The sequence below is a fragment of the Pseudoliparis swirei genome, chromosome 16, assembly GCF_029220125.1.
Source record: "Pseudoliparis swirei isolate HS2019 ecotype Mariana Trench chromosome 16, NWPU_hadal_v1, whole genome shotgun sequence".
NCBI classification, from domain to species: domain Eukaryota; kingdom Metazoa; phylum Chordata; class Actinopteri; order Perciformes; family Liparidae; genus Pseudoliparis; species Pseudoliparis swirei.
The window spans coordinates 9,044,281-9,056,363 of record NC_079403.1 but is presented as its reverse complement, the minus strand read 5'-3'; the positions used below and the strand labels follow the sequence as shown (position 1 = coordinate 9,056,363).

General features: G+C 43.1%; 1 protein-coding gene across 2 annotated transcripts; it reads left to right on the top strand.

Moving 5' to 3' along the window:
• Positions 1-736: 736 nt before the first annotated feature.
• Positions 737-12,080, top strand: u2surp (U2 snRNP-associated SURP domain containing). Of its 2 annotated transcripts, XM_056434822.1 has the most exons (26): positions 737-802; positions 1,609-1,707; positions 1,817-1,925; positions 2,065-2,189; positions 2,289-2,359; positions 3,919-4,007; positions 4,157-4,192; positions 4,298-4,380; positions 5,024-5,189; positions 5,312-5,523; positions 5,924-5,967; positions 8,370-8,474; positions 8,561-8,627; positions 8,778-8,941; positions 9,066-9,228; positions 9,344-9,423; positions 9,514-9,601; positions 9,714-9,851; positions 9,948-10,137; positions 10,263-10,343; positions 10,457-10,508; positions 10,604-10,751; positions 10,857-10,967; positions 11,058-11,185; positions 11,273-11,440; positions 11,589-12,080. In XM_056434822.1, the coding sequence occupies exons 1-26, from the start codon at positions 758-760 to the stop codon at positions 11,722-11,724; spliced, it is 2,898 nt and encodes a 965-aa protein (XP_056290797.1). In that variant the 5' UTR covers positions 737-757; the 3' UTR covers positions 11,725-12,080. The 2 variants fall into 2 exon arrangements, with proteins under 2 accessions (XP_056290797.1, XP_056290798.1); XM_056434823.1 differs by lacking the exons at positions 737-802; positions 1,609-1,707; positions 1,817-1,925; ... (5 more) ...; positions 5,024-5,189; positions 5,924-5,967 and having other exon boundaries at positions 5,457-5,523.
• Positions 12,081-12,083: the final 3 nt, after the last annotated feature.

Below are 12,083 nucleotides of genomic sequence, written 5' to 3'. Positions count from 1 at the left end.
CGACACCTGGCCTGAAAACCCTTAAAGGAGGTGCCATGGATAAACTTGACTCCCGAAGTCATACTTGGTTTTGGTATTCCATCTCATATGGCAGAGATCACATGTGCCTGCAATGAGAGAAATACAGTTTACTGGCAGATGTGAGAGAGGATAACTGTGGCAGCTGTTTTTTTGTTTTTTAAACATGAATGTACATGTTATACCAGCTAGAAGCATTACAACATGTGTTTAAATAGGTATAGCCGTAGGCTGGATGTTGTCAGGGTAATATTATTCTAACGGTAACAGATACTTCTAGATAGATATAGATATACAATGAGAGCGATAGAGAGGAGAGCACCATCTGCTGGACTAACCCTGGTAGGCTACAAGCAGCTACTTGGCACATATTTATAAATACTCTGTTATTTTCATACACCAGTAAAATGATTCTACAGATTAAGATCTTGCATCATACACCTATGTATATGTGAAGCTACAAACACGTAGCCACTTTGTGACATCCCAATAAAACAATTGTAAAATGATAAAAGGAATTGATCATGTCAAATTAGCTCTCATTGTCTCTAAAAAAACATTGCACATTTTCATGAACGGCTCGACTTGCTTTTTTGTTCATGTAAATATCACCACCAAAGAGTATTAGTGAAAATAAGTTTAGCCCATCATTGATTCGATGATTGATTATGTCGCCTGGCGTTTCACGTTTGCCGCTATCATGTAATCGACGATCGATTTTATTTTAGTCACACAAAAGATGGCGGATCGAACGCCTGGTGGCTCTCAGAAAGCTAGCGCGAAGGTGAATTTACCGTTTGTACTTGCATTAGTCAGTCATTTTCTGTTGCAATGAAACGATTTAAATATGAGTATGCCTGAACAACCGTGACTATTTATATATGTTAAGCACGCAAGTGACTCGAGTTACGGGAGTGCGCAATGGTGATAGCTAGCTACCAACGTGCTAAAGCTATCTACACTGGCTAGTTTAGCTAAGCGATGTAGCTAACACGAAGGACTAGTCGGAGCAGTGGACCCAACGAACAAGTCCTGTGAGCTTAGCTCACAAGCTGATGGTGATGAAGAGAGACATTATAACAAAGTTTAGTTAGTACATGTTTGATTTCAGAAGAAGTGGTTAAATGTAATATTTTGGAAGTGGGGCCTAACAATATTTGAGCTTTAGCCGGGTCCTTGTTTCAGTCATCCGCTGATTAAAGCGTTCAGTCGGTGGCGCTGCAGCCTCTTGTTTAGGCCTCGGGTGCATTTTGCTCAGTTGTATCTACATCCTGTTGTCTGGATGTAACTAAGTTTAACATATGCGGCATTTGCAACGTCCAGAATAACCGTAAAAGGTTTGGGCGATGGTTTGCGAGCCACAAGTGGACACGGCCCACTTTGCGTTGCAGTGCGAGTTGTTCCGGTTGTGGATCCCGCGTAACCTGCTGTCACACTTTCTCAATCATCTAAATAATAACAATGAACACTATTTGTAGTGATATTGATCAGTTTGTCCTACTGTACGTGTCGTATGCACTCACATTTAGTGTTAAATTGAGTGACTACGGAATACTTGTTGAAAGCTTCACGATTTGTTTACATCGACAGGCGTTGCTTGAGAGCAAATTGAAGTCATTCAGCTTTGGCAAAATGTCAGTGGCAAAGAGGACCCTAAGCAAAAAAGAACAAGATGATTTAAAGAAAAAAGTAAGTATTGGCTTCGTTTGCAGAGACACTTTTCTATATGATCTGTGGTAACTGGCTTGTCTGTTAGATGATGTGTTTGTTCTACTTTGACACTGGTTTCTGTGTTCAGGAGGATGAGCGGGCAGCAGCAGAGATTTACGAGGAGTTTCTTGCTGCTTTTGAAGGAGATGGGGAGGGCAAAGCCTTTGTCCGTGGTGGTATTGCAAATGCATCAAAAGGTACAACATTTGTATTATCTCCATTACGTGTCAAATTTGATCATGTGTTTGGGCACAATCTTAGTTCTCAACATCCTCCACCCATGATGTGATATACCTTTAGTGGAATATAAAACAAATGCACTCTTTTACCTTTCAGAGGAGGCTGCTGCGGATGAGAAGAAAGGAAAATTGTACAAGCCCAAGTCGCGTTTCGAGAACCAACCGAAAAGCTTTTTGCCTTTGGAAACCCCAACTCAGTTTTTACCAATAGACAAAAGACATGTACGTGATCGCTGTCAACAAGGAGCCTCTCCTGTAAATGTTGTAGTTAATGATGCTTAGTTTTTGACTGTGCTGATATTATTCCCATGTGTATTTCAGTCTGTGAAGAAAACTACTGAGAAGGAAAAGAAGAAGAGCAACTTGGAGCTCTTCAAAGAAGAACTTAAACAGTAAGTTCCAGTAGAGTAACCTTTTTGGCATTGTAACTGTTTAGGGTAGTGGACACAAGTGTTCCCAGGTGTTATGGTTGGGAATGAATGCGGTTCCAAAAGTATTCAAGTAACATTATGTAACAATTGTACCTTAAAATAACAGCTTGAAAAAAATTGTGCCGATACAATGACTTTTAATATGGCGATTTGCGTCTCCGCCATTGCCATCGGGGGTCTGTGGGGAAATAACTCCGCTATGTAGGATTCTGGAGCCGCCCGCTCCGGGGCGGATGTACTTCGACCTGCTTTCTGGCAGTGATTACGCAATGTCATATAGTGCCAGTCCACGCTCGCAGCTCCAGTATAAGGGTAGCTTTTTTATGTAGCTTTTTGGTGTTGTCAACAATATTGGATTCGATCACACGTACTCCACATTCAAACATTTAGAAAACAACGTATATAGGCTGAAAACGCGATCGGTATTTCATCTAAACTAAATGTTGTCATTCTTTTGGTTATGTTGTAACAAATCGCCCTTAGCAACTCAATCAAGGGGGAAAGGTACAATACACTAAAAAAAATAAAAAAAAGGGAATGGGCGGATCTGCGAATTCTGGTGTTAACTCTCTGCTCAAATGGTCGTAAAAGAAAAACACACAGTCGATATGCGGAAACCCAAATGTTATTATATTAAATCAAATTCAATGCATCTGCAAGCCCCCAAAATGAACACATACACTACAAACAATCAAACCCACTCAAAACGAAGTATAATCCCCGGATCCCGACAGTCCCAAAGTCTTTGCAGTCCCCCCAAACAAAAGTAAATGACTGCACGCGCACACACATCCCCTCAGGGGCGGCCCTAGCACATTTGGCGCCCTAGGCGCCCCCGACCGGCGTCTCGCCGGCATCGCGTCTCGCCTCTCGCCAGCCGGCGTCTCCGGCCGGCGCAAATGAGCGAGGACCGGTTCGACGCTGTCTCGCGATGCCGGCGAGACGCCGGTGCCCCCGAACGGCATCGCCTCTCGCCGGCGTCCCCGACCGGCGCAGATGAGCAAGGACCCGTTCGACGCTGCTTGCAGCTTTAATGTTTTTTTTGTTTTCTGTTCTGTTAACGGCTGGCATTGCCGTCAAAATATTGGTTGGAGATATAGATGGGGGCGCAAAAAAAAACTGCCCAGCAAAAAGGAGAATTTTTTTGCGCCCCCCTCTGAATGGCGCCCTAGGCGGCCGCCTATACCGCCTGTAGGAAAAACCGCAAACAGCTGACCGACCAGGCGGGAACGTGGCGAGGCGCCTCGTTCAATCCCCGCGCTACTTCACCCTAGTCCGGTAGGTGCTGGGCCAGTTCACAGTGTTCCTGCGCAGTCTTCTATTAGTGATCCCGCCTGTTAGTATAAATCCAAAATAGAAACAGTCGCCGGATTGCTTCTACCGGGCTGCATCTATCGTAACTGGGTATTTACGACACTGAAGTAAACGTTAAATACCTCAAAAACTGAAGGGGGCGCTAAAGGGGAAAAACTACATAATGGGGCTTTAATGTGTAATTGGTTTTCTGATTTCTAATACAGAATACAAGAAGAAAGGGATGAAAGACACAAGCTGAAAGGACGTGTTAGTCGCTTCGAACCTCTCTCGGGCACGGACGGAAGACGCTCAGGTAAGTGTCTTAAAGCTTCTTGACTGTTTCATGTACTAACTTGGACTGAAATGGCGCTGTCCTGCACGCCTTCCTCTACTCACCCAGACCTCTTCCTCGTCCACTTTTGCCCTGAAACAAAATTTATACTGCGTTTCTGCTTCTTTTAGCGGATGGTTCTTCAAGAAGAAACCGTCCGTCAAGTGGTAATTTTAACTCATTATAGTGGCTGTGAATATCCTCATCTTGCAAAGGAAACATGCTGTCCTGTCAAACACCGAAGGAAAATCTTCTCTTTTCTGTTTCTGCAGTTTTGGATGATTGTGCGCCGGGTTCCCATGATGTTGGAGACCCATCCACTACCAACTTGTATCTCGGAAACATCAATCCCCAGGTACAACATATATGAAGTGGTGAGAAGAAACACTAAAGCACCGACTGATATAGCTTTGCTGTCATCAGGAGGGCATGATTTGAGCTTGTTACTTTTTACCACTGTCAACTAAAATTGTTATATGTATTATACATAACATGTATATTAAATTATAACAAATTATGTATAATCGTGAAAATAATTATACTGGACCTTACATACAGTAAACTCAACATCAAGTATGACACGTTCAGTTCACGGAGCTCACTTCATTCAGCTCGCCCGTGACTATATTTTTGTAGTAAAATGAAGAAGTATCATATAGATTACTCGAGTTTATTGCACTGCTTTCAAGTGAAAGGAATAAATAAAAATAAGACATCTGGCCAACTTAAAAACAGCGTGCTGCATAACTCGTGGCCAATTAGGACGCAGTGCCATGGACATAAAGGTCCAAAAAGTTTGAACCTGTGTATTTTAAGGCTGAATGAAATGTCATTTTTGTCTTATTTTTGACAGCCCTGGCTGCTTTGCTATGGGCCAACTTTAAAAACTAAACAGATGTGTTGCCTATAGTCCTAATTTTAAGTGGTTATGTTGGGCAGTTGTCAGCCAATGTCAATTCATGAAGTAATAACATACCTGCATATCTTTTAAATGTTAGATGAATGAGGAGATGCTGTGTCAAGAGTTCGGCCGTTATGGTCCGCTGGCCAGTGTGAAGATCATGTGGCCGAGAACCGACGAGGAGAGGGCTCGGGAGAGGAACTGTGGTTTTGTGGCTTTCATGAACAGGAGGGATGCTGAGCGAGCACTCAAGAACCTAAATGGTAATTTTTATATATATATATATCTCAATTATACTGTTTAAATTCTCAATATAACGGGTGATCACAAACTGTTAAGCAGTCGTGTATATTTGTATTCATTAATATTTGTACTCTTTTTACAGGAAAGATGATAATGAACTTTGAGATGAAATTAGGATGGGGCAAAGGTGTACCCATCCCACCCCACCCCATCTACATCCCTCCTTCCATGATGGAGCACACACTCCCACCACCTCCCTCTGGCCTGCCCTTCAATGCACAGCCCCGGGAGAGGTTAAAGAACCCCACAGCTCCCATGCTTCCTCCACCTAAAAACAAGGAGGAGTTTGAGAAGGTAACTTAGCATGTCAGTCTAGGCATTTCTCATGGGTTATGGCAGTGTTTTGTTATTTCAGCTGGTTAGATGTTAGCCTTAATAATGAGCAGTCAATACATGTTTTGATCCATTTATGTAAGTAATAGTTTTTTTGCTGAATTAAACTAGTTTTGCACTATAAATCAAAGTGTGGGTATAAGGAAATGTTAGCTTTTGGAAAAATGCTCATTGTTACAGAGAGGTTTTTATGGTTAATAAATCCAGTGTCAGGGGTATTTGGCCATTAGTAAAACTGACAGCAGTAAAGGAAAGTTGTTGTCTATTTTCACTTTAAAATGCATTTTTTATATTTTTCACCTGTTGCCTTTTAACAATACTCACATTCTATGTTTATTATCTGATGTGACTTCATATACAGACTCTGTCGCAAGCCATAGTCAAAGTGGTTATCCCAACAGAAAGGTACATGTTTTTCTTTTTTTAAATTGGTGTACAAAGTTAGAGAAAAAAAACATCCCATAATGAAGCTAAAGTTTGATCGATTGATCACTGCATGCTACAGGGGATGGTCAGTATGGGTGAGCAATGGTTGAGGCTGTTGTACGATGTCATCTATCAGTAGATAGACTAATACTGACCAACACGTTTGCTCTTTCACGCTCCATCACTCATGTTTCCTTTACAGTATGTAGCAAAAACATCATGTTAGTGTTTATTTAATCATGAATTTAGTCCATCTCAGTTCCACTCCATACATCAACATTTAATTGTGATGTTTTTTTCAACTTTTTGGCCCGTTCCTCTGCCACATACATAGTCTGCTGATTCTAGAGCTGTAGTTGTGAACTCCTGCTTTCTAACCATTGCTCACTCAGACCGTCGACCCCATTGGCCTCTGTCACTTGATGAGGAGCTCGGTAAATCTGGCCCCTGCCAACAAATCCAAACCTGCCCCTATTATTATATATATGACCTTTGACATTGGCCTTGGTGAGCAGCACAAGTTGAACTGTCTGCAGCAGCGAGGGACCTGAAAAGCATCATGGGATGGATTGGGAAAGTATACTGAATTTTACCCCGCCATTGGTATGATCGGCTCCAATACAAGTAAATGTATTCTGTGTTGTCAAATGAAAGACGCCCTTTGTCTTGTCCGACACTTTCGGCCATTTGTATGCAGCCTGCACCGTATAGCTCCCCAAAATTGTCACAGAAGAACTTCAGTTTTTACCAACTCCAGCATGAAAAATATCGTGTTTAGCCTCTTTAGGCCATCAATCCTGTACTGGTTTGGTTCTACTTCACCACACGTAGTCATGAGAGGAGTGGGGATTGAGAGGCACTGCATTCCCAGGCTTTGCAGGGAATGCAGTGTCTGGTCAATGTCTCGCTCCTACTTTCCCAAGTTCTTCAGCTTCACTTGTTGCCCTTTTTTTATATGATTTTTGCCCATTTTTTTGAAATTTGAATCTAGGAAGATTTCAAAGAAAGGCTCCTTGCAGTGCAATGTAATTAAGACCTGTTGCACTGTATCCTTAAAGAACATAGTCACCAACTTGGTGCAAGAATGTATCAACTACTTAAACAACTTCTTTTACAAGAATTGTTAGTTTTTTCAATATTTCTTAATTACTATGAAGATTTGGTAACACTTTCTATGATTCCCATGTCTATAATGCATTATATATATTTGTATAATGCACATTAATTGGCTTTAATCACTGTAGAATTATAGTTATAGGCAACTATTCCTAATTCTTCGTCACCATAATTTAAGTGGACATCAAAATATAGATTTTAGTTAATTCTTTGATTTTTCTGACAGCTAATAATGACCACTTTGGATAACTTATATTGAACATAATACATTTAAAAAACTATTGGTCAGACGTTTGTGAAATATACTCAAATAGGTGTATTAATCGTCGTTTTGACCCCCACGGAGGTCATAAAGTAAAGCATAGATTTAATATGAGGCGGTAACTAAGCAGCAACCTCCGGTGGTGAGAAACCAAAACAAACCCTCCAGTTCATCAAATGGCCACCGGACTCCAACTCCAGTGGAAATAAACAAGTTTACAGCCTGGCGCAAGCACAGTTTTCTCTCTGTAGCTAATTATACCCGTCATAACAATTGTAAAGCGGGAATATTTTAACATAATTCCCCTCTTTAAATGGTTATGGTTGTCACTGCCAAGATGGTGATGACCACAATTTATATGCAGATGAAGTTCTTGGTGTTATATGCTAGTATCGAGTCTTACGGCGGGGGAAACCATCCCGAGCTGGTGAAATACTCTGGTTCGATTCGGCTTAACGTATCGATTATAACGCGTCATCAATATGTTTTATCATGCATCATAGACATGGGAGACAATGGAAAGTGTTATCGAAAGAATTTCTGTAACATTGTTGTCATTTAAGTTTGTTTCTTTGGCAGCATTTATGTATTGATTTTCTGTATGTATATATATATATGTGTGTGTGTGTGTATATATATCTATAAATATATAGATATATATATACACACACACACAGGCTCAGTTCGTTTGATTTCTGCCTGGTCATGTGACACTCTTGGACAGTTGTCTTAAAATGTGCCTCGCTTCAGCGTCGCAGTGAATCGGTAATGAATAGCTTGTTATTTTGTCATTTAAGTGACACATTACAAGAACTATTCAGTTCCAGCCTGCTGCATGTCACATCTTCGGTGACGACCAACAATAAAGGTTAACTATGCATCGGCTGTGTCGAGACGGCCGCTCTGAGTGTCAAACCACCAAGCGAAATGAAACTGAGCAGACAGGCTGTTGTCAAGTCAGGCCTGTCTGAATCCGTTTGCTTTAACTGTGTTTTTCTTGTAGGAATTTGCTCTCTCTCATCCACCGAATGATCGAGTTTGTGGTGCGTGAAGGCCCAATGTTTGAAGCCATGATCATGAACAGAGAAATCAACAATCCTATGTACAGGTCAGCGCCACTGCACATCAGTAACGCGCTACCGTTTTTACATGTCGGTCATATTGGCATGCTCAGGTTTCTGATTGTTCTTCCAGGTTTCTGTTTGAGAACCAAAGCCCAGCACATGTGTACTACCGCTGGAAGATCTACACCATACTACAGGTTTGTTTACATCATACTTCTGCTTGATCACGTTTCAGGGACATAACTTCCCACATTGAAGTCATATGTGATGATGCTGCTGATGATGATGGTGTGATCACATTCCTGCAGGTCTTGTTTTGGTGTTAACTGTAACTTGTTATTGTTCAGGGTGAAGCGCCAGTCAAATGGAAAACAGAGGACTTTAGGATGTTTAAGAATGGCTCCTTGTGGCATCCGCCTCCTCTTAACCCATACCTCCATGGTCCGTATGATGATGGTGAGGAAGAGGAGGAAGATGAGGAGGGCATCAGGAAAGGCAGCTTGAAAGAGGAGTAAGACCATTTCCTCACGTTTTTTGACACGATCCATGTGTCGTCCTGAATGTTATCTCAAATGTTCCGCGTGAATGCTGATGTCGTCTCGCGGATTCATATTTATTGTCCTTCATTTCTGAAGCGAGCGAGACAAACTCGAGGAGATGCTGCGTGGAATGAGTCCCAGGAGGGGAGACATCGCAGAAGCCATGTTGTTTTGTCTCGGCCGCGCCGAAGCCGCTGAGGAGATCGTGGAGTGCGTCGCAGAGTCTCTCTCCATCCTCAAGACGCCTCTTCCCAAGAAGGCAAGATGAAGTGGCCGTTATGTTGCATGGAAACGGGCCAATGACGCCATTAATATGACATTCCGTGCAGACCGTCTTGTGAAATATACCGAATATAATGTCGTTTACATTTCAGATTGCCCGGTTATATCTAGTTTCTGATGTGCTGTACAACTCATCTGCCAAAGTATCCAATGCGTCCTACTACAGAAAGTTGTGAGTATGACACAGCACTATCGATTTAAGATGTGAATACCACGGTCGCCTACTACTGTTTAAAATTCACCTTCATGCTCCTCTTGACAGTTTTGAGACAAAGCTCTGCCAGATTTTCGCTGACCTCAACGCAACATACAAATCGATACAGGGCCATCTTCAGAGTGAGAACTTTAAGGTACAAAACATTAGAAACCCACAAATTCCAATAAACGGATGATTTCCCGCTATTTGTTTGTCGGCGACCGTAAGTCACTCCACCTTCCTTCTACTTCTCCTCCTTGTGGCAGCAACGAGTCATGGCGTGTTTCCGGGCCTGGGAGGACTGGGCCGTGTACCCCGACCCCTTCCTCATCAAGCTGCAGAACATCTTCCTGGGGCTCGTCAACATCGCTGCAGAGAAGGAACCCCCTGTCGTCATTGAGGAGGTACATGACGCAACAATACTTGACCATTATGATATCTGTAACTGTGCCCCCCCCCCCCCGAGTCACTCGAGCCTGATTCTTGTGTCTTTGTGCCAGGCTGAGCCGGCAGAGGACATTGACGGGGCTCCAATAGGGGACTATGGAGATGGAGCTCTGCTGGAGGATGTGGACGGGGTGCCGATTGACGCCGGGCCCATTGATGGAGCTCCTATTGACGGAGCCCCCCTGGATGACCTTGATGGTGTTCCTATCAAGCCAATGGAAGAGGACATCGATGGGATACCTTGTGAGTTCTGCACAGACCGACAGTTTGTAGTTTGAGGTGGTTGTTACGGTCTTCAGTCCGACATGCTCCATTGTATGCAGCTCTTGTGAAGTTGCTAAATTTCTCTCTTTTCCTGGTTTTCATAGTGGATCCGTCCAAAGAGGCGACCTTCAAAGTAGCACCTTCCAAATGGGAGGCGGTGGATGAGGCGGAGTTACAAGCTCAAGGTGAGACATGTCGGTGGCATTAAACCCATGAAAAGCTTCGACTTGACGACATTCGGCACCAATTGTGTGGTTTGCATTATTAGTTGCAGCTTTGACTTTTCTTTGCTCTTTAGCTGTGACGACTTCTAAATGGGAAGCATTTGAGCAGCCTGAAGAAACAAAGAGGTAAGGCTTATTGGTTTGCTATCAGCTAAAAATGTTTTCTACAAATACATCGCTGCTCCCGTGACCTTTCTTTAATCGACTGTTTCCCTCTGAAGGGATGAGGAGGACAGCGATTATGAGGACAGAAGCCCTCGCTCCGATGATAACCAGAGCTACTCCAACCCCATCAGAGAGGACTCGGATGTCAAGGTCAAAATGTCTGAAATGAATGAGGAGAAACGCACAAAGCTCAGAGAAATAGAGGTACTTCATAACCATATAAAGCACCCATTACTAAATGACCAGCACATCATGATGTTTGTGGTGTTTTGCGTGCAATAATTGTTTTAAGCATTTTGCTTTTATTAGGTTAAGGTCATGAAGTTCCAGGACGAGCTGGAGTCTGGAAAAAGGCCCAAGAAGCCTGGGCAGAGTATTCAGGAGCAGGTGGAGCACTACAGGGACAAATTACTACAAAAGGTATGGAGTTGGGCTCTGTAGATTGGACTAGAGATGGTATCAGTCATTTAAATTCAAAACTGGGTTGATTTATTGTTCCTTTTATCGTAGGAAAAGGAAAAAGAGAAACTTGAACGAGAGAAAGAGAAGGAGAAGAAAGAGAAGGAGAAAGCAGAGGCCCGTTTGAAGGATTTGAAGAAGGAAAAAGAAAAGGACGACACGCTGACCAGGAAAGAGAGGTGGGCGCCAGTCGGCAGGATCAACGAGCCCTTCAGGTGTCATTTACAGAACATTTAACTTTAAATGTAACTTCCTCTGATTGATAGGAAGCGGCGTCACAGCGGGTCACCCAGCCCAACAAGGAGCAGCACCCGACGAGGCCGGTCATCCTCACCCCGCTCAGAGCGCTCAGACCGCTCGTACTCTAAAGACACGTCGTCCCGCTCCGCCCACAAAGACTCCCCGCGAGCCAGCAACAAAAAGTCCTCAAAGAGGTGAGACTCAAGTCGTCATTAGTCCGGTTCTGGTTGGTCTGACTCAAGTCAGACTTTCTAGCACTGTGGAGATGAGTCTGGCCATGCGAGACTACATTCATATTATTTGCAGTGTGGTTGAGTGTAAACATCCCGTCTGTCTCCCTAGGTCACCCTCACCTCGCACACCCAAACGATCCAGGAGGTCGCGCTCCAAGACGCCCAAGAAATCGGCAAAGAAGTCCCGCTCCAAATCAAAGTCACCTCACCGGTCTCATAAAAAATCAAAGAAGAGCAAACACTGAATCCAAACCAGCCTTTCATCCTCCCTCTTCATTCTTCCCTGCGCCGTGTTGTATAAATGATTGACTGAATGATTTGGTAGCTGAAGATCTCTGCCAGATGTAAATGTATAGATAATGAGGGGTGGAGCATGGGTTGCCATCGGGTGTCTCAGATGGATGGAGCCATTACTGTTTTATATTGTACAAAAAAAAAAAGTGCTTGTGTGTCCGGATTCCCCAACACCTCCCGATGGATTCATCCATGTGGTCGACCACATCGTACAGTTATGACGATAGTCATATTCATGCTGTCATTTTCGGTTTTTGTAGTTAACATTAAAAGATTCCTAATAAACAAATGTCATTTTTAAATCAAACAT

Excerpts from the sequence above, each read along its gene's own strand:
- u2surp (XM_056434822.1), top strand. The coding sequence starts at position 758 with ATGGCGGATCGAACGCCTGGTGGCTCTCAGAAAGCTAGCGCGAAG. Across the intron at positions 5,190-5,311 it reads AGCACTCAAGAACCTAAATG|GAAAGATGATAATGAACTTT; the intron begins GTAATTTTTATA and ends CTCTTTTTACAG. Across the intron at positions 5,968-8,369 it reads GTGGTTATCCCAACAGAAAG|GAATTTGCTCTCTCTCATCC; the intron begins GTACATGTTTTT and ends TTTTTCTTGTAG.